The sequence below is a fragment of the Cygnus olor genome, chromosome 10, assembly GCF_009769625.2.
Source record: "Cygnus olor isolate bCygOlo1 chromosome 10, bCygOlo1.pri.v2, whole genome shotgun sequence".
Classification (NCBI taxonomy): Eukaryota; Metazoa; Chordata; class Aves; order Anseriformes; family Anatidae; genus Cygnus; species Cygnus olor.
In genome coordinates, this window is record NC_049178.1 from 13,551,302 (window position 1) to 13,574,612 (window position 23,311).

A 23,311-nucleotide genomic window follows, 5' to 3' on the forward strand; every position below is an offset into this window, starting at 1 on the left:
AAAGGGCAACTGTTCATGTTGGCCCATTTGCCTGCATCTTTGCCTGGCCTGTCTGTTCACCTTTTCTTCTCTGTCACTTCTTACCCTTTTACCTTCATTTCCTGTTTATTTCAGCCCTTGTTCAGGGTCCAAAAGTGCAAGACACCATCAAAATGGCCTTTTCACTTACTCTGCCTGGAAAAAGGAATTGCATTACAATAGCTACAATTTTTCAAAGGGCTAATGGATTATATAGGTTGCCATGTTGCGGCATGGCAAGTCTTTGAAAACAAACCGGCTTTTCGGTAGCAATATTTTAACAGTAACACAGTAAAATCTGGAATTAAAGATCAATGATTTTACTCTAGTGTTTCTGTTTGCATTTGACCAGCAGAAAGACTTCAAACCAATGGAGTGAATTCCTCTGCAGTGTATAGGGAAAATTATGCTATATATCAGTTTGTCTATCGTGCATTTTCATAATTCTCAAGTCAGGGTATGACCCTGCAGGACAGACTGTTTTGAAACATTTTTATGTGTTCTGTACAGTGAGCACGTGGCACTACCAGGCATGCAAAGCGCTGCCTGAATCTGGGTTGGACCTGACCCCAAAGCCCCCCAGTGCTCAGGTAAGCCCTCTCAGGTAAGCCCGGCAGCCCATGCCCCCCCCCCCCCCCCCCCCCCCCACCCCCCCCCCCCCCCCCAGCTCTTATTGAAGGACTTTGCACACGTGATTTTCCATCCTGGTTCAGGGGACACAGAAACCTCAGCTGTAGCTTTCCCACAATTCAAGAGCAAGATTACGGGTGCTCTTTTCATGCATATCTTGCAGACTCATTTCTTCTCCCTTCCATCTGTTGTTTGACATCTTTTTTTTATTATATGTTAGCAATCAACAGCTAACCCATGGTGGGTTCCTTCTTTTGCGGGGCTCTGAGCACAGCATTCCTTGCTGAGGGAGCATTTCACACGGGTGGCTCCCCCACTCACATTGTCTATTGCTGCAAGCAGGACTGTCATACTGGTCTAACCCTAATGTGATGACTATGACATGAGCAGCTTGACATATTCGTTGATCTGCAGAAGTGTTTTCTATTACCTTAAGGTCCAGAAACTTTCTGACAATGCATTAGAAGCAACAGAGAAAGGAGAGATCTTAAGGAGTGGTACGTATTTCTTGTTCTACTATCTTATCTTGCAAAAGGGTAGATCTCCAAGTTTATCTTGTCTAGTCTATAACAAAGACTTTTTTTTATGAAATGTCACGTTGCTAAAAGATCTAATTTTTCTTTGATATGATAGCCCACACGCAATAACCGAATCTCAAAAAGCACAACATAGAGTAAACACTTCGTAATGTATCTAAATGCAGCAGCTACCCAGTTTTGCTAGCACTTTATTTCAATTTAGACCAAGGGACAATTTTAAATGATTTGTTCCCAAGTATACATTTCAGAAAAATATGAGTTACTACTCAGAGCAGTATTTGAATCAGCGCTGTTAGTTGTCTTAGCTGAAATTCAACCTTGACGATATCCAAAGGTCCAATAAAATTTTTCATAGAAGAATCCCTATTTGTAGAACATAATAAAATTGTTCAGCTGCAGCTCCAGGGCCACTGAGAACAAGAGAACCAGGTCTTTCCAGGGAGTTTCTTATGTCACAGGATGTTTTTCAAACACTTTGTTACCTAAGAAATATCAAACATAGCAGTTAAACATACAATAATAATAATAATTAAATAAACATACAATAATAATAATAAACATACATAGTTAAACAGTTAAACATAATAGTATCTTTGATCTGTATTAGTAAGACAAAATGTAAGGCTGTTTACTGCTAATGAGTTATGTGCTCATTAGTATGTTCCATCAGGAAACACTGACAGTGATAGGCAAAAGGAAACGTTCAGTGTTAAATCCACACACAGCACATTTCATCTTCTATTATAGCCTGTGGTATAGGAAAAGGAAAAAAATGTTGCACACGACTACTTTAGAAACACATACCAGAGCAAGAAAGGAAAGCATTTGTGATTTATTATATACTACTATTTTTTTTTTCCAATGAAGTTCACTTCCAAATAATACTAATGTCTTCTTTCACATTGTGCTTTTCATTCCTAACTCACAAAGCACCCACCAAAGGAGGTCAGGCTCATTTTACAAAAAACAAACATGAAGTGAAGCCACCTCTCTGTTATCACCGAGTAAGACAGCACAGTCCCCAGCTCTGTTGACCGCTAGTCATAGGAACAAAGGATTAGAAAGGGCATCTTGTGTCATCAAATACAGCTTCTTACTCTTCAAATCAATTTTGCTATAATAATGTCATGCAAGAGTCTTTGGGGTGCCTGATCTCTCATATGAACTCCAACAAATGCTCTTTCAAAGTCATCATCTCTTGTATGTCTTCACCCATCCTGACCCTATTGTGGGACTCTACCCAAGGCCAAGGCATTACACGTCAGGGATTTGGGACCATTGCTCTGAAAACATAACCTATCTCAGACACCGGAGAATGAGTTGGGAATCTCTTCCCATGTCTGTCTGCTCCAATTTCATACATTTCTTGGTGTTCCTTCCTAGTAAAGGAGCTTTAGTAGGTGCCGTGACAGACCTGGAGAGCATTCTTGAGGCAGAGTAATAGATATATTGAGAGCCTGACAACTGCAGCTGACTACAGCTGTAAAAGCCACATCCTAATTCGCTGCACAAACTCACGGCACAGTTGTTACTGCGGCATTAACTGGAGGCTTCCAGCAGCCCCAGAAGCTAACACAAATCAGGCATTTGGGTTTACCCATCCGCACGCCTGTCCTTTCATGTACAGGCTGATATCCTGGCTAATAACAGAGCCTCAAATACACTCAGTCCAATGTATTTCAAATGTCCATCACACCTCTCCTTTTTCAAATAACTACTTAACAGAGGAGTTATTAATGCCTTTCCACCTACACAGCCTAGATGCTGAAACTCACACAAAGGGAGCTCTTAAGCTTCGAGGTCACGTTCGAGTTGCTGGTATGAGTGTCTCTCTGGGCAGTTCTATTATGCAGCAGCTACAGTAATAGGATAACACGATACAAACCTCCGCTAATAATTCAACGTGTAGTGGGCTTTTTGCTTGGTACCTTCAGTTTTGTACCTTCACTTCAGACCACGCTTAGAGCTGGCTTCACTACTCAGCAAATTATTTCAACTTATTAAACACAAAGCTGTTACCCAACTGTTAGACGGGGGCACAGACCTCGAACTTGTTTACCGGGGCTGCGTGCAAGGCTTGGATCCTTGCTGCTGTTGTGGCTGCAACTCCCCAGCCGCCCACTTCATTGTTTGATTGTCTTTTCTCACTGAAACATATGTTTCCCCATTTGATGGCATTTTGAGCAACAGTTTCCATTGTATGCCCCTCTTGACAGGCAGCTTGATGGCAGCCTGTAAATTACTTGGCACATGTTTTATGAATCTGTTCGAAGGAGGGTCTGGCTGCTTAGTGAATGCATCTTTTCACAGCTTTGGGGGCAAGGGAGTAGCACCATTTGAGCACAGGTTTAGACATAAGTCCTTGACCACAGTTCATATCCTTATTTGAAGCTCGGCACTGTCCTGTACCTTGAGTCTTTTATTTGAGGTCCTGCAATACAGTGCCCATCAGTAGCGCTTGGCGTTCCCCATTTTCCTCACAGACAATGCGATGCATATGAAGTTTATGATGAATCAAGACAGGATCATACTGAAAATACTTGGTATTTGACAGACAGCTCAGGTAAGCATTCAGGCTTCTGGATGTGCAAGTTAAGAGAACATCCATCCCTGTTTCAGCTTCCTTTGCTAACAGTAACACATTTGCTGCTTTGCTTTTATGCAGCACAATCTTGTCTGTCTCTGGCCGTGACATTTCTACTGTAGCTATAATTACAGGATCCAAGCAGTGCAGTATGGAATTCATGTACCCTTTACAGCTGAATTAAATGGCCACCTATGGGGAAATGGAAGTCCGGAGAATGAGATACATAACTTTTAGCACAGTAGCACTTAAAACCTCAAAATAGAGCCCTGGAACAGCTGTGAGAGTGACATTACGTTTATGCCGGCCTCCTGCAAGAGGAAGACATTTCACTGATAGCCACAGCTAATTGTATTGCATCTTTGTTTTCGTAAGAATAATGCTGTGCTTCAACCAGAAGAATAATCAGCCTCAACGCTGAGGATGCTGTGCATTAACACACCACATTTACCTGGGGATAGCCTTTTGCTCTAAGCCGTCTAGGGGGGCATTACTGCCAAGACACAGTCACTGTGCTTCTCCTGGCTGGTTACATCTTCCCTTGAAGAGATAATTTAACTGCTGTGCATAAACCTCCCTGCTGCAGAGGTGGTGGCTCTGGATGTTTTACACTTCAAAAATACCAGCAAGGGCCAGATTATGTTTGTCTGTGGAATTTCTGTTGATATTAACTTTCCTTCCATCCATTGAAATGACAAAAAGATTACTTTATATGTACTCACCACAGGAAAAAAAAAAAAAAGAATTTTGGGTGAAAAAGCATAGACCCTATGATCCAATTCATCTTCTCTTTGCTATTTCCAACTACTTAAAGCATAATGTCACACTGAAACACACATTTGGAGTTCAGCATTCTCTTCTGACAGATTGTTATGATGTTTGCCAAGGTGACCTTCATAAAACATGTTTCTTTTGAAGCTATATTTCACTCTCAGGTCATAATAGTTTCACACAGACAAGCAAACCATCAGCTCCTGCTCTCTAATTAATGGTTCTTGGAGGCTGCTGAGTAGGGGATATAATTAATAGCACTTAAGTCTGGAGTGCAGAGAAATCTATGGCTGATTACTAGGGTATGTATTTACTTCAGGATTATATGCAAACAGCTCCTAAATGCAGGCATGAGCAGCTCTCAATGATGCTTCTTTGGGAAGTCCCCAGGAGCAGGCACCCCCTCAAGCCTTACTCCAGTGTAAGCATTCAGAAACCTGCCCTGTGTGTGAAACAAGGCTCACACGGCTGATGGGTCCCTGCCAGTGGTACCCATCTCCACTGCTTCCATTCCCTATAGCAGAGCTCACAGTACATTGTATTTCCTACAGTTGCACGGTGAATTTTCTTGCCAAGGGCTGCCTACAGTGGAGAAATATCTGTTGTAGAAAATAGCTCTGGCCATGCCTGTGTTCTTGCTGTGGCAACCACTCAGGATGACCTGTACCTTGTCCCACACAGCCCAGGTACAGCATCTTCTGAGGGTAGACTGGCTGCGTACACACAGCACATGTCCCACATCCACTCTGGATCCATTCCAAGGCATAATCATTTTGTGTTTTATTCAGCTCAAAGTGCCGGAAATAATGGAAGGGCTTTCCTTAAAGTAGAGCAACCAAGGAAAGGTGTTGAGAATCATCTTGTCACACTTGCCTAAATTTAAGAAAAGTGATGTGATTGCTCTTGTGCTCGCCCTCACACGTGCAGCATGAAAGATCAGAGGTGCTGGAGCAAAACTAGATGCATACCAAATTGCTAGTTTAAATTCCCTCGGGTCAGCTGCTGTTAACAGTGGTAATTCCCCTGCTGAAGATAACAGAAAAGCATCTTTTCACACACGCTGATACCTCAATACAGAAAAGGCAGACGTGAGGTAGGAAGAGCGCTCTCAAAGAATGAGATCATCTCCTTCACAGTGGGGTGAAAAAATGAATAAAATTCATATTCTCTGACAAAGTTTAAAAGACTGAGTTTTCCAGAAACGTTGCCAGACTAGGGATGAAGTAGAGAACTGACATTAGAAATCCTGCACCACTGTGCAGCCCAAATTATTTTCAGAGATTTTAAAATGAATTTTGCATGTTGAATGACAAAATATTCAGATGATTAAGCAATTAAAAGCTTTGGGATATTTGCAGCTCAAAAAGCACTAGGCAACAGAGTATCACTGCCAATCTCCTTTATGCAAAGGGACATTTTGACATCATACTTCAGACTGACTACTTCTCTAATGGCATAAAAGTATTACTTTAGTTGTGCATAAAATAGGAAAACTTCTACTGAAACTTGTGCAGCCTCGTTCTTTTTGCAGAAAACAAACTGAAATTGCCTTTGAAGAGAAACATTCTTCAAATCTTATCTGAAAGTTAGTAACTCTTTTAATCTTTAGCCTTTTTGATGGCATGTGTACCATGATTTAAAATGCACAAAACAGACTATCAAAACACCCAGCTATAGTTAGTTAGAAAAATTTAAAAGGCACATCTGAAAACAGACTTAAAAATTAAGATACTGCATCCAATCTTGCTGAGTAAGGACTCTTTCCCCGTGGTTCTGCCTCAAAGAGCAACCAGTTAGCAAACACAACTAGCCATATGACAGCAAATGCATGACTGGGAACGGCTCCTGAAGAGGTCAAATCTTGGTATTATTAAGCAAGAGCAATGACATTTTAAATATCCTTTCCACAGAATGTTTTTCTTTCCTTTTCTTGTCCTTCTTCAGATTAACATGAAGTTCTACTGAACTTCGCTGAACTTAAGCTCTGTAAAGGCACTGCTGTGAGCAGCCCTGCGGAGCCCACCCATGCTGGGGGTGTTCAGGAAGCAACAAGTCTTTCTAAGGAGATGGGATGCAGTGGGGTTGGGAGATAAAGAGAAAGACCAGGAACACATGGAAAACCCAAATTAATTCCCTGATCTCAGTTTTGTCTACTCTAGGCAATTGTACACCCAAGTGAATTATTTTGAGACAAGTATTTTCTTAAAGCTTTAATCTTAGCAAGGCTAAATGGGGTTTGTTTCTTTAATCAGGTGGTTGGATATCTCCAGCCATTGGGGGACTGGTGTAGAAGCACTCAGCAATAGCTACCCAACCCACCAAGAGTGATCAGCACCAACATATGTAGTAGAAAGAGAACTGATATCTTCTTGCCTTATTTGTTTCCTTCTTCAAGTGTTTCTTAGCAAAAAGAAAGTCATCTAAAATTGATCAGAATCTATAAATACAGAAAAAGGTGCTCCTGTACCTAACAAGTCACACAGGAGTTGTGACAGTTGAAGGACTTGTGATTAATGCAAGGGTAGCTAGGAAAGCTGAGACACTGCTCAGTCTCCAGGCTAATCTAGCTGAGCGGGGCTTCTTTGAACAAAACAGTTAAGTAGAAAAGTAATGCATGAGGCCTTAAAAGTGCCATATATTGGCTGCAGAACACCCACATTCAGCTCTTTCTGACTTTCACTGTCCTGCATGAAAAAACTCAAGTCAAATAGTGTCCAGGTAAACTTATAAATGACAAAATAAATCCTTTGTAGGTGAAAAAAAGGAAGAAATAGCTTTCAAGGAGAATGCATATAACCTTGTTAATTTGCCAAGAGTTTTCAATCTTCATCGTTTTAGAAGCAAGGTTAAGAGAGTAGGTAAAGGCTAAGAAATTCAGAAGATGCTCAGATATACCTTCATCAGAGGTTCAGAGCCTTAAGTCTCAGAAACAAAACAATATCAGGGAGAAGAGATTGGCAGCGATGCCTTGCGTTGGAAACCAAGGGTTGGAAGGACTGCTTGTACCAGACAAAAACACTCTCATGATAATGATGATGCTGAGATTTAATTTACCAGCCTGTTCTAGGAGAGGTAATGACCTTAATATCATGGAGAACTTATCAAGAGGTCATCCATATAGAGACACACTGATTTATTTTCGTAATAAATGGAAATAAAAGTCCAGGCACATGTATAAATTCATTTCTGCAAGCCAATTTCATCTATCCAGCTTTGTGTTTAGTATCAGAAGAGCCTAAGAACACCTTATTGATATGTGGGAACCCAATTCCAACTCCTTTACAAATCTCTCTGCAAATGTACTTCAGATTCATTTCTAATCAGAAAAAAAATAATCCCAGACCTACCAAATATATAATGGGGAACATCACTACATTGGAATAGGGATAGCGCATTTTATTCTAAGTACTATTCATTCGCTGCTGTGGCATAGATGGAGCACTACATAATGCCTCTGTTAGTAGAGAAGAGAGCTCACATGCGTCTTACCTAAAGATATGGTATTTCTGGCTGAGTTTACCCAGTTTATTTCCATATCTCAGAACCTCAGAAACGGTGCATCTACCCCAGCTAAATCCAGCAGCCACTGTGGAAACTTGACTGTGTAGCCCAAACTTTCATGCTTCTCCTTTATGTACGTAGGTCCCCAATGGGATCAGTCCCAGAAGCCAAAGACAATCTTCCTCCACCCACATGAATGACATGCATTTCACAGCTTTCTGTGGTGCCAGTCTGCAGAGGCATTGGCATAGCCTAATTTGTCTGGAGAAGCTGGTGTTTTTGCTGCAAAGTATGTTCATCACGCAAGGAAAAAAAATGGAAAGAAGAGTCCAATAAACCAGCCCAATGTTGAGGACAGAATGGCACAGGAGACAGAGCGTCATGCATTCATGCCACATGTATCATGTAGTTTAGCTCAAGATTGTCAAGCTGGGCTGTGAGCAATGAGTCACAGGCCAGATAGGAGGGATATTTATGGGATTGGGTTCTTCAGAGGAAAAAAATATGAAAAAATTACAGAAATGAGACTGCTAGATGATGCAAACAACATACGGGGAACAGGGAGAGGGAGCTTTTGGCACTCATTGCTGCAGCATACATCCCAGTGTACCTCACACAATCTCTGGGGGCCAGTTCATTTCTATTGGAAGAATCTGGCCTTCTGGGACTTAGGTACAAAATGAAAACCTCTCCGTTTCTAGTGCACCAATGTTAACACTTGCAAGTGTTTCCTCTTTTCTGTTCTTCCTACATATTTTTTGCTTTTTAGGGCCAGGGGAAAATCTAGCAGAACAGGCTGTTTTCCAGTAGGCTTATTTTGAAGTTGAATGACAGAGTATTTAAGATCGCAGGAAAAAGTTAGCGTTTGCTTATCCCACTCTATAGTCTGCACTCTGCTGGAATTTTGTACATGTAGGTACATGTGTATGTTTGGCTGTACACAGCAGTTTTTAACTCGTTGTGCCATGGCTATTTTCTGTTCTAAAAACACAAGGAGGATATGTTAGGGCAGGCATTCCTCTGAAGTAGCTTCAGATGATTCTGATTTCCAGGTGTGTTATTTTTCACTCTCTGGGAACTAAAAGCTTTAAGATGGTGCTTATTTGTTCAAGAAGGAGGATGTTATTTCAGCCACTGTTGGAGTGCTGTGTCCTTTTAGTAAACAACACAAACCTAAAAAGCTCTATTTTTTTTTTGTTCCATTCTACATATTCTCATGTGTCCTTAAGAAGCCTATGGAACACCAAAGAATTCTGGGTGTTGTAGGAATAACTTAATGTGCAAACCATTACCTCTAATTTTCTTGAAAATACTTCTTCAGAATTGCTGCTTCAGCTGCCATTTCTTCCTCTGTTCTCCACTTGTCAGGGGAATCCTCTTTGTCATGTCGTTGCAACTTTTTTGAGGAAGGAAGAAGAAAAGCTTATTTTTTTTTTCTTTCCCCAATTTTATTGTCAAAATCAAACCTGCCTCCCCAACTAATCAAGATATTCCATGTATTTATGGGATGGAGGGAGCCGGTGGTAGAAAGATGAAGGGTAAAGGTTACTGGTTTAGGGTGGAGACAACAGTAGGATATTAGTTAACTGGCTCTGATGGATTCACAAAGAAAATGCAAGGTGCAAGGGTGAATGCTAGGCAGTGACAAAGTTCACCTTTGTGAGCTGATGGTCAGATGCCTTGAGAGTCTTTGATGCAAAGCTGGTAGGTAACAGGATGACAAATGCTCTGGTAGTTTGAAGTGCCCATTACATCAGTAGAGTGGTCTAGGCACAAGCCGCCTGGACACCAGTAATTCATGTAAAATGTTCTCTTTTTTCCTCTTCCCATGGTGCCAGCTTCTCATCAAAGACCTATTGTGATAACAAGGCCCTATTGCAGCTGTTTCACATCAGCAGTTTATACCAGCAGTTTTCAAAAGAGATGCATTCCCTCCCTGCATGCAAGTTATTAGTTCTTCCTTGCCCTTGTTGAAAGTGAAAACGTCCCTACTCTCAAAAGAAAACTTCTTTTAAGCACACTATTTCACCAGTGATTTAGTGGGAAAAAAGATCAGAAGTATGTGAAACACTTAATTTTGAATGTAGCTTGCATAATATGCCAACAAAAATAAGATCTATCTCATATGAAGTATTAAGTGATATTATCCAAGACCTGAAATACTTCAAACACATCCTTGCTTCTCTAGAAGGGAGATTCCTGTTTTATGGCAAATATAAAGTTGTAGCACTTGAGTGTCTATTTGTACACAATGTATATTGAAAGAATCCCTGCAACTCATCAAGGGAAGACTACATTAACAACAGGCAGCAGAAACATTTGCATTAATTGCTGAAGTATCGAGAATTCCAGTGTGTCTCTAGGTACAGAGACAAGTACAGATTGAATTAACAGCGTCACTGCTTCTGAAGAACATAACATCAACTCTTCGTTAATGTCACAAAAAAAGTTGGAAGCTAAATGAATTTACACCTTTTATTCCCGGACAAGTTTTAGTACAGAAGATGAAGCAGTTAAAAACAGATGAAACAACATCGTACCTGCCAAGCAAACTTCATTACTGTATATGGCCATGTTTAGCAATAAACTAGGATTGTTAGCATATATCCAACTCACAAATGCTTTTATTTGTGCTGTTTCTCCTACTCTAAATTTTGCTGCCAGCTATAGCTCTGTGCAGTTTTACTCTCTGCAACAGATTCTTTTCTGCTCAGCAGATGAAGCTGCATTAGAAAGCTATTTCCTTTCATGCCAATATGATACAATAGCTGTAGGCAAATTAAAGCGCACTACTGTTGACTAGTATAGAACTAATCTTCATCGTTACATTAGCTCTAGGTATGTCATAAATCCATCTGTAATAACGCTATAGAATTATGGAGAAAGATTACAAACCAGGAGCAGGTACACTGGATACATGGCCAACATCCACCCTTTGTGCCACTGTACACACCTGCATGGCATATAGGTACTGCAGCTAAGCTGGCAATGAGAGAGTTATGGGAAGCAGCACACATCACCTTATACTTTTCATGGACTATAAGTGCTCACACTTCACAAGACGATTCACTAGGATGAGCCAAGTGGTTGGTAAATCATCATCTGTCAGAGGGGTGAGCTGATTTTCTAAAAAAAGCAATATCTTGCTCATTCAACCTGGCATCAGCAGGAGATACGGAAAGTGCTAGAAGGCAAGGGAGGGCAGCCCCTGTTCCTCAAGACCTCCCTGCTTAACCTGCAAGAAATACTTTTTAGGGATGTGCTTTTGCTGCTGTTCTCCCTCACCATCCCATTTCTGTGCAATCCAGATGAGAGCCAACTAATTTAAATAACTTACGTAAACTAAAAAAACAACAAACCAATTTCCCTCTTTCGTCTCCAGTCAGACAGAAAAGCTGGAGAACTTGAGCTGACGTTCCTACTCAGAGATATTCAAAACAGACTAGCTTGAAGTCTGTAATAGTTTCTGTAGGACCATTCTACTTTTGCAAACTCTGAAAAAAGATAAAAGAACAGCCAACCAAAAAAGCAATAAAACCTTACCCAGAGTCCCACATCTTCTGCGTGACATGATTTTCGTGAGTCATTTTGCCCAGATTTCCCTGGAAAGCTGGAGTAGAGGTGGAGATGGACTGAACCACATCCTCTCAAACCACTCCCAATACCTTCAGTAGGGCTCCCAGTGCTCTTTGGTGGGTAACAGAAGACTTAACGGCCCTGAAGCCCAGCCCCCTTAAGATGTGGAGCAGAAGAGTGGGGTAGCATAGCATGTCCTCAGCAGTATTATGGTAACGTTGGCCAAAGTTGGCCAATTAAAGACTAAAACATATAAACTGTATACTAAGTGCAAGACAGAAAAATTTGGATGAAGGAGGTGAAAGAAAAAAAGCTTTAGGTGAGCCTGGCAGGACAGAGAATGCATACTAAATTGCAAGGAATTAATCTCCGTGGTATTTTACATCAAATGAGCATCATCATCTAGTTATAATCAAATCCTTCTCATCCATGCTGTACCCCAGGAAGGAATCAGCATTTCTTGGTACCTGGGCAGCAATTCCTGCAAGACATGGCAGAGGCACTGGGAGTGGAGTTTGCCTACAGGCAGCCTTACATCCATGCAGGTCAGGGAGCACACCAAGGTATGTTCCACAGGGCAGTTGCAATCCACTAGTCATTTTCTGTAGAGATCCAGCTAGTTACCATTTGAAAAACTACTGGTACATAACGGAACAGAAAAACATAAGAGAAAGATAATGCAAAAGAACCACAACAGACAGACAAGATGCTCTGCTGCAAAACTCTGGAAACCCAAATACTCTGAAACCAAATGCAAACCTATTGTGGCATTACAGGAGCACCTCAAAAATGCAACTAACAACAACATAAGCAACGAGATTAGCGCAGCTCAAATAACTCTGAAAGTACAGGATAAGGTGGAAGAGTATGAATGTTCTTTTAGACAATTTTTATTATGCTATTAACTTTTTTCTTGTAATATTCTGGGCAAACACTGAGATGCCCATTAGTCAATTCCCTAATTGCCGTTACCCAAATCACACGCTGTATCTGGTTCAACATTCTTCAAGCACTAAGACTCTTGGGTATAACTTAGTTGGTTATAATCTTCTTGCCTCGCAGTACAAATAAATGCACTATTTCTAAGAGAAGCCCTTCTTCAAGCAGATCATTACTGATGTCTGACTTCTTGGGCTTACTGATAAATTATCCTCTTCTTTCACCTCAAGCAGAAAATGCTCTTCCACCAATAATCTATGACTGTCAGTCTTGATTACTTGTAAACAGTGAAGCTCTTTGAATATTTCTGCTTGTGAAAAGCGTTCATTTTCTCACTCATGTCTCCCAGTGTGAGATGCTGGCAGACCTGACAGCTGTGCTTTATGTTATTTTATTAAAGTTGTTAGTGCTGCAGAATGGTCTACGTTTTATCACTGCAATTCTTAAGGGAAACACAATATTGTTTTATAACACATTCGCATTGGGGAACCTTTGATTCTTGCCCTTTGTGGAGGAGCCCAGAATTCACAATGCAGCAAGCTATTGTGAACCCAGGTCCAGGACTGTCTGTTGCTTGACGTGACATCTATATTATGGTTTGTTCTACTTACGCGATAACAGGTAGCTTTTCTGCTGGTGTTAACATAGAGCACTAGCTAGAAGTATTGTAAAAAAAAAAAAGCTCTTATGCTAATTAACACTGTCAGTCTCAATGAATATTTACTGTTGATACTTAAGAGTTTACTATCCTCTGATACACATAACTAAAAGAAAAATCATAGTGGTGGAGAGTAATTACACCAAACTACTGCAATACAACAAAACTCAACTACTTCAATTACACAATATAACATTGTCAAAACCAGCAGGAAAAACAAAACAAAACACACCAATCTTTGCTAGTCGTTTGGATCAGATGTTAGGCATTACCTAGCTGGTATTGTTTGTTATTACAAATATACCTCGGGTTACTTAGTTATTTTTCCCCACTAACCTCCCCCACGTCGGTGAAATCTGCAGAGTAATATTTCAGCACTGGATTAACATGTGAACCGTGATGAGGATAGAAGTTTCATCTCTTTAGTGGCAACCCATTTCCAGAGACTGGTGAAAAAACTGGTGACAAAAACTGCTGTACACACCTTGTCCTCCAGTTCCCTTGTGGACTCAGAGCTGTGTGATGAAACACCACCACAGCACATCCCTGTCCCTTTTCTCATGCTGCAGCAAGCAGCTGCAGTGGGGCTTGATCCCGGTCATCTTACCAGAGGAAAAGACCTGTAGGACTGAGCTGGCTATACCTCCTCAGCTATTTAGTGGTACTAAGGTACTGACTTCCTCACGTGCTACCTCTACATTAATTTCTCATTTGCCTTCTTCACCCTTTTCTCCTTGGACTTGTCCTTCTTCTCCCCTTTTTTTTTTTTTATTTAGCTTACATCCTCCTAGTAAGGCTTCATTTTCACCCCTCCCCATAATGTAATTAACTGTGACATTTACTGCTATCATCTGTACCTCCTGCTACACTCTACCCTTTTCCTCAGCCTCTGCTGTCTGCCTAAAGGAAGTGTAAGCTTTTTCATGGGCAGCCTCCTCTGTGCCTCTTGTCGTGCTTTGAGTCTTGTCTGAACTAACAACGTAAAACAAAAGAATGACAGGCAGTGGTTTCACAAAACAGCTTCTCAGGTACGCTGTGATTGCTTTGTGTCATTTCTTGAACACAGTTGGCCCTAAATCCTATTTTACCTACCTGTGGGTAAGTCACAGGCACTCCCAGCCCTGGGCATGCTCCACCTGGGTATCTCCCAATGCACCTGCTCCAGGCAGGGTCTCAGAAAGGGCAAAAACAGGCGGAGAACAAACATAGCACATTCACCCTCGAACATGAGATGACCCACAAAATATTGTGTTAATGCTACATGAGAGCCCTGGCTGCCCCTCAGCACCCACTACCAAATCAGGCCCTGTTTCTAAGCTGCCCTTGCCACAGTTCCCATTCCCCGACTGAGCAGCTCAGGCACTTCAGAGCTTTCTGCATCTCTGGGCCTGCCTCCATACTTAATTACCGCTACAAGACTGCTGTAATTTAATTGCTTTAATTTACAGTAAACACAGCAGAAGAAAACACATCCTATTACTTCCTCATTTGCTGACTTTGCTTGGGATTCTATTTTATATCAATATCTCCATGAAAGAAATACCTGATTGTGGTATTTTTTACTTGCTGCATTAAATCCTCATTATTTAATGAGATTGAGAGGAAATCCAAATTACCTGTAACCTAGATTACAATTTTTAAAACTAGCTACTGGAAAAAAAAATAATCCTTTGCCAATTTTTTCACCACTTCTGTTCAATATATTGCTACCACCACTACTGGTATTATCCCTACAAAGCACACATTTCATTGGAAAACTCAGTCTATCAAAGCTGTATTTTAAAGAGGGTGTTTAATTTTTTCTTCCCATTGAGTCTTTCATAATATTTTTTCAAATTGCAAATATTTTTTCAGTTTTATTGTCATGCTTTGGGGAAAGACTTGAACCTCATACTTCAACATGGACACAAGTAACTGCACCCTTTTTAGCAAAGCACTTAACTGTAAAATTTTGTGGAAACACACAAAGGTTAAGTAAAAACTCCTAAGCATATGTGTTTAAGTGCTTTGCTAAAATAAAAACTGCAAAAACTAGTTTCTAACAACTCTGCATATAAAAATAAAAAAATAAATACAAAAGGTATCCTAAGCAATTTGCTTTTGAAAGAATACAAGACAAGACCATAAACAGAATGATGGTTATATAGAAAACACATCCACTGATCAGTGAAATATGTAAATTGCACTCGGAAGAGCTCAAACCTTGACAGACTTCCAGTTTGGCTCCAACGGAGATAAAATTCTTGGAAAGTGAGCACGTTACAAAGGAGATGCTTGAAGGAGTATCTACTAGCATATGAAGTTCTGCCAAAAACTTGGAAAACTGCTATTTACGGTCTGATAGAAATCCAAGCAAGAGTCTATAAACATGTTTGGATACATTTTCCTCCATGCTTTAAAGTAGACAAAGTTGCCCGAAGTTACCCATTATCCTCAGTTAACAGATAATGTTACAAGCACCTCTGCAGGTTTCCTCACCTGGGAAGACTAAATGGAGGGATGCGGGGAACTTGCTAAAGGCATTTCCTAGTGAGAACTGCCTACATGAGGGAGGTGTGTTGCATAGAGTCCTGAGTAAGAAATGGCAATGTCATCAACGTGATAATGATGGAGGAAGCGTTGTACTGTGTGCACAGCCTGCCACGCAACATCACTCATTTGGAAAAAGGCTATTTTTAATCAAGAAAAAGCACTTTAATCAAGGATGGAGCCAGTGATTCAAAAATTTCATGCAGGTGCATGTATTACTTGACTGAAAGCATTTTCCCCAAAGGTCAGAGCCACAGAGCGATGTGTCGGTCCCACCCTGGTAGCAGAGATAACCTCGGGGTGCCCGTATCAGGCTGATGGATTCTGGCTCTCAGCACAGGGAGTCTCAAAGTCAGAACTTCCCCCGCTAATCTTCTTAACTTCAGACAAATATTTACCCTACCCTAGGCACGCTCAATAAGATTCATGACACGCCAAGGAAGACACATTTGTATTAGGGTGGTTGATTCAGTTTGTTTGCTATGTATTTTTTTTCACCAGCACCAAGAAAATCAGTTGCAGGTCCCACGGTATCAGCACAGAGCTGGTTCAGCATGCTGGGGGGACACGAGCATGCGCAAACTTCTGGGGAGATCTTCCCTCCTCACCACACCTCTGGGAAGAGCCTGCAATGACCAGAGCAAAGAGCAGCTTTCTTCTCTTTTGGGGAATAGGCATACGCCAACTAAACAGCTCCTATTAAACAAAGTCCCCCTGCCTCCCTACCCCCTGAACACTTCTGAAGTTAAGAAAACATTCACTTAATGCGTCTTGGAGTAACTTATATTCTGAGTCACTCTCTCTGCCAACTATAGGAATATTTTAAGATTTCAAATGTCAGAAATGACACATGCTGCATGCTGGAAGAAAACCCCATGCGGTTTCAAAGCCTGCTCTTCTCTGTGCTTCCAGGACCACTATCTCAGGGGACCTCTCACCCGCCAACAGACTTCTCCAGGACTGTCCTATCTGCTTTCCCTGATGGGATCACATCACTGTGATGGGATCACAGCTACATCCTCAGGATGATCCATTCTTCCAGCCAACCCCCAGATACTTCTTTAGCTTCTGGCCTTCCACATGCAAAGCTACCTTGCCTCTGAGATGGCCTCCCCAGGATTTACGTGGCCAATACCATCCAGTAAAATAGGTTGAGGAATAAATTGCTCTCATTTAACATTCACTCAGAAAAATATGGCTGCATTTATTATGCCGCATATTGTTTTATATACTGTTTTGTTATAATAAGTCATGTTTAAAATGTCATGACATTTAAATCAACAGCAATAAGAGGGGAAATAGCAAAAAAAAGAACAAGATCAAAAAGGATCTGAAAAAATCCTTGTGAAGTATGATGGGGGCAAACACCATAGGTATAGTAAAAATAAAATCACAAAGGAGCATAACACTTAAATATGAGAAAGCCACCCCGACCCTCCTGTGAGCCCTACAAGCTCTGTCAGGTCTCTGTGACCCTGTGGTTGTCCCCAGGTCCCGTGGCAGATGGAGGATGCCACCAGCAGCTGGTGGTTGGGGCTGGCTGTGATCAAGGCACTTGGGCACTTGAGACAAAACCATCATGGTGCTCTGCATCACCTTGTAAGTGTAGCCTTTCTCAGTGCTGTCCTTTGCCACCAAGCTACCACAATATCCTGGAAAACTCAGCTGAATGTGTCCCTGGAATTTGATAATGCCATTTGTCTCAGTGAGGAGCTTATTTCAATGCCTGGGCTAAGTTGTATGAGTGAACTTTGCATATAATATAAAAGCTTACTTTAATGCAGCTTCATAGCCTTTGAGGAAACACAGAGGCTGTCTACCACTGATGATCTACATGCATAATAGCAGATTTTCACCACAAAAACTTTTGATGTTAAAAAGAAAATAACTGATCAGAGGATCTACACTGTTACTGCAGATTCAGTGCTCATCTTTTATACCAGGTCTGGACCTGCATGCCAGCATCCCTCACCACAGCCTCCATGCTTCCTCACCCCCCGCCAAGGGAAAAAGCAACAACAACTGCAAGAACAAAACAGATGGCGAGGCAACGAAACATTAAACCCAATCCCAATACCTGAGCTGTACCATGAATATTTCACTGAGGCATGGGGGTAGAAAAGACAACAAAATGACCTTTTCTGGCATCTTAAGGGATATCTAACCTTGTAATTGCTACAGACAGAGGACACAAGATGGAGACCAAGACTATTTAACAGCTGTGTATATTTTTTTCAAAATTAGTATCTCAATGTTCCCATTATAACCTGCCAATAGGAATGACATTTACTCTTGCTCTGAGAAATGAAAGAAACTCTAAAAGACAGACTGCATTAAGAATCTATTGATATTCCACTGACCTAGTGGCATACGAACCAGACAAGCTTTGTCAAGGGCAAATGCCCTAGAGTCTGAAAATTCATCTCTTAAAGTAGCAGCAAAGAAAAATATGCTTCTTCAACATCTAGAATACTTGTGGAGGTTTATGCTTTCTTGATGTTATAATGGTAGTATACAGCACTAGACCCAGACACAGGAGCAGAATTGGAGATTTCAGATGGTCATTAGCCTCTTTCAGTTTTGCTAATCAGTTATTGCCATTGAATTTAAATAGGATGTTCTCTTCAGAGACATCATGTAGGCTTTTGCCCAGTTTATTTTTTCTTATTGTAAAATCATCAGAAAGGTAAGCTATCCATAACAGAATATGATCTAAGACTCCCTTTTGTGAGAGATGGATGCAGAGGCTGTGAGCTGTGCAAGAGGTCTCCATGCTGCCTTGTACTGGTGGGAAGACCCTGACAAAGGAAGGGGAAGGAGAACAAGGAACAACTTAATATTGTTCAAGCATGCTCCTTCATTCCTCAAGATGAACCTCAACTTCCACACAAAATCAAATGAGAACAAAGTCACAGACAAGGGCCCAAAACAGGGGCAACACAGAGCCCTTAGTTTTTTTTGGTGAAGCTCAGACTGGGAGAGCAGTGGCTTCTTCAGGGGGTGGAGTGGCACAGGCTGCCTTTACTTTTGAGAAGGAGGAATATATTTGCTCCTCTTCTAAGCTGCAATGTTGGCCTTCTGTTCAAATTCTTTTTCTGGGGAGTAAAACCACAGTTGTACCCACACTGAAAAGCAGGGATAGTATTATAGCCTAGGAATATAATCTTCTGCAATAGATTTCAGTGAAGGGACTGTGAATTTGGGTATAATTAATTTTAGCTGGATGCATGGTGCAGTTAAGGCTGATAGCTTCCACTAGTAGGAAGGTCTTTTTGATGAAAATACTCTGAAAATCAACTAGAAAAAGTCAGTTGCCGTAGCCCATGCTACATCTTCCCAGACACCCCCATGTTTCTATATAGAATTCCTGTCTTGATATAATTTACATATTAAATATTATTTGTGCAGATTTCAGTATCATTGCTTTTGGACAGAGTTCATATTCAAACCTTTGAGCACACACATTTTAGAAATATTCATCTGGAAAACTCACTGGAACTTTGTTTGCAGCATTTTGTGCCAGTTCTGCTCCTGTAACATTACGCTGGCAGCCAGTCCCAGGCCTTCTCACCATAACTTGGAGGACATGCTTCAGAGGTATAGAAAATCCCACACTTCATGGATGGGGAGATCACAAACATAGCAGGGGATTAGGGTAGAAAGGGTATGAAGATAGGAAAAGCAACCGAAACCTTCCCAGTTTCCAGAGAAAGCAATTTTATTTGCTTTCATTTCAGTTTGTTCATGCCTTAGGAAACGAGATCAACAGAAATGAAAGCAATTTCCAGCTGATATGAATAAAGCACATGGCTCCATTCAGTAGAGGTTGTACATTACTCCAGAAGCTCAGCTCAAGTACTTGGGAATTAAATGCTGTGAGAACAGATCTAGTCTGAGTTCGCATCATCTCAATTTGCGAAACTGGGAATTTGCAGGTTTCCTACCTACTCTTGAGGAGGAGGTTGACTGGGAACTATATTGTATTGTCATACTGTTGTGGACTGGCAAAATCATTTTATTCATTTAAATAAGGTCAACTTAAAGTCAGAGTAGGGTACCTTGATAGCAAAATTTCTCTACAAGGTCTCCTGATACATTTTTTCCTCTCCTGTCTTTTATTTCTTTTAACTAGCCTTAAACAAGATTCACAAAAAGATCGTGTTCTCAGTTTGTTTCCAGGGCTTAGTCTGTGCATGTACTGAGGTGCAGAAGGGTGCACAAGCTCTCCTCATTGAGACCTGTAAGCATTATTACATTACATTTAATTGCAGAAGACACTGTCTCCACAGCTTTATTTCTTATATGACATCTTGTGAATTGCTTTTAAGAAAAGCCATTTACACAACCTCTATATATATGTAAACTAGTACTCTAATGTCACATTCCTGTTTGCACATAACCTTGTAGTCATGTCAGCTAATCCTAATGCAAAAAACAAGTGGCCCCTTCGCATATTTCAGTTAGGAATCAGGAGCATAGGTTTTCCTAAAACAAAGTATTTGACTGATACTGTGTAAAATCTGTTCCACTGGAAAACCAGCATCTTGCCCATCATCTTCTACAAAGTTCAGTATCTTTGTCAGTGCTCATCTACTTGACTTCTTAATTGTCTATGTTCACTGGCTGTATCAAATGGAGTTTTCCTTTGCCTTTGCTCACTGTGTATTACATCTTTTAATCGGTATATATAATTACTTACCACAATCTGCCATGCCAGATTTTCTAAGCATTAGTCTAATTAACTTAAGCTTGATAATTATGTTTCAGATATCATAACTGTACACACAGAACTTGCAGATTATGCTGTTGGCTTAGCTGTTTCTGATAACATTTTTCTCCTATTCTTACTTTTCACTTCTCTTTATCTTTTTGTACAGGGCGGGAGCACAAGAGGAGTTGCTATTCTGTTTAAATGACTGGAGGTTTCCGTAAAAGCAAGAACAGGTTGTTTATAATAACAAGTTCTCAAATAAGGCAACACAAATGAGAACAGATCCAAAATGGAAGGATTTCCATCTACTTATAAAAGATAAATGTCAGTGGAATAAGAAACTTGAGCTTCCAACAGCAGAAATTGCAGAGGATTCAAGCACAACCTACAGCATTTACTGGCCAATTACAAAAGTACTCAGACTTTCCACAGGTCTCCAGCCTCAGCTATTCTAATTATACGCCTGTTGGCGACAGCATGCCACCAGGGAGGCAATAAATAAGTGATAACGTGGATGGGACCTAGCACACACACCTTTCCAGCACAGAAAGATCATCCCTCACAAAGTGATGCAGACCATCTGGGCATATGAAATATGCAAGCCTGAGACCCTGAGTAAGAGTAAATAGATGCAGAGAACACTTATGTCACAGTAATAAATAAAGGAAAGCAAAAGAAATCTGTAACAGGCTATGGATTTTTATTTGGCTTTCTGACATAAAACATTTCTTCTCACTTCTGTCCAATTCACTTTGGTATTCTGCCTTTACAATGGGGAACTTACCCTGAGTTGTTTCCTCTGTTGGTTTTCCTTTGTCCTGGATAAGGGCAGGAACATCACATCCAACCAAAGCCAACAGCCAGAGCTCTCTCCCTGTTCCCAAGGGTCCCACACAGGAGCGTGGATCCATCTTATGGACTGGAGCCCAACAAGCCACATTTACATCCCAAAGGTGCTTAGACCACAATTCGGGTATTTAGGCTGCAAACCCACAGATATTCCATCTGTGGTAAAAGCCCATTTGCTTGAACATCAAGTGCAGTGGTACATAAATGTTGTCAAGCCCACTCAAAGAACCATGCTGATGTTGCATTTACTCCCAAGTCATTGGCAAGTGTTTAATCAGCTATGAAACACTGAAAGACTACTCAACCACTCCTATTTTTAACACAGACTTGATAGATACAGAGACAAGGACAGGAACAGGCAGTTCCTCTTGCTGAAATTCCTCTCATTCAAGGCCTAATTTTCAGGTGACTGAAGGGCTGTTACCCTTGACAGAAAAGATTACCAGCAGTCAAGGAAGTAATCAGAGCAGCCAGTACGTAAATAAGCATAGCATAAATCTGAATATTAGTAATTAGCATTTGATTCAATCAGACTGAAAGTGTCAGACCACTGTAGCAGCAATTCCTTATAGGAAACTATTTAACATTCCAATTATCTTTAATGAATTAGCCTCAAAGTATGGCTGAGGTGCAACATCCTAAGAATCCCTTTGCTCATCTACAGTCCACTTGCAACTAATTTCACTTCACAAGCCTACCTCAATTAACATTTTTCTGTATTTCACACATGAATAACTGCAGTACTGAAATATGCAATCCTTTTCCAAATTCAATAGCTGAGATACCTTAATTTTTTTTTTTGATTCTACAAATGAAGGAAAATCATTTCCTGCTACTATCTCAAACCAATTAAAATTATTTTTGTACTGGCTTTGCATCTTCGATATATGTATGAACTAAGAAAGTCCAACATTTTTCACATAATAATTGCTTGGAAATGATCTGTTATGCAGTACCCCAAAAACAAAAGGAACTCACAACCAACAAATTTTAAAATTGTTTTACATTTTCCATCACTAGAACTTTTAAAGAATGTTTTAATGTTTTGTATTAAGAAAACTACATATTTCTAAACTATCTGAACTTAAAAGTCTTGGAAAATGTGATAGTTAATTGATAATCCTGGAAGAAAATGAGAATACACTCATACTAGCCAACATACAATTACAGCAATGCAATTAATCACTGTAAAATAAAGAACAGCTTCATATAATTCTGGGTGCATTATGCAGCAAGGGTAGAATAAGATATCTAACTGCATGAACTCAGAGTTATCAAAATTCTCTAAGACAGAGAAACCAGTGACCAGCCTCAAAACGTCTGCAGAGCAGGGCAACAGCTGGACCTCATGACTCTCTCCTTCTGCTTTCCCTAGTTTTGTCTGTGGTTCGTATAAAGAGACACAATGTCATTTAATATTCTTGCTTTAACAGGGACACATGGTGAGGAAGCTCTTCCTTTGTGCCATGGTTGTGGTAAAAGGAGCAGCATTTTCAAACAGATTATAGATCTGACGTTATTTTCCTTTTCACTGTATGTTTGCAGCATTATTTTAGCATTAAGAAAAATGAACACACATGTAGATAACAGCATCCACGCAGCAATATGGCATAGCTGTTTTTCTTACAAGCATCCAATTTAATTTTATCATCAAATACCACACAGTACAAATTCTTACGTTCTATTCCTTACTGATTTTAACCTCAGTTTAGAAGTATGCATTGTGTGCCGTGCAGATCATCTAACGCTCACTGTGGAGGAGAGCATTAACAGTAAAAAGACACAGCGATACGGTACATGGGTCCTTCTCACTTCGGGACTGTTGCATTTTCTTCCCCATCTGAAACACCCACATGATGCCATAGAGTTTCACTGTCACTTCTGAGCTACTAAGTAATGTTATGATGAAGTTATATAGATAGGGATGCAGACATAATATTACTTGTCCATATAGCTACATAAACAGTTTATTTTGTATATTAATTTTTATAACAAATAGGAATATG

The 23,311-nt window shown here is 40.5% G+C and overlaps 1 protein-coding gene across 3 annotated transcripts in view; it reads right to left on the reverse strand.

Annotated features, from left to right (window-relative positions):
• Positions 1-1,358: 1,358 nt before the first annotated feature.
• Positions 1,359-23,311, reverse strand: part of FHIT (fragile histidine triad diadenosine triphosphatase) — a 495,922-nt gene continuing 473,969 nt past the window's right edge. For 2 of the 3 annotated variants that reach the window (XM_040568623.1, XM_040568622.1), the window contains one exon: positions 1,359-1,669. In XM_040568623.1, the coding sequence (XP_040424557.1) occupies positions 1,640-1,669 (30 nt within the window). In that variant the 3' untranslated portion in view covers positions 1,359-1,639. Of the gene's footprint in view, positions 1,670-9,335; positions 9,440-23,311 lie in introns of all 3 variants that reach the window. The other variant, XM_040568621.1, reaches the window with a different exon arrangement.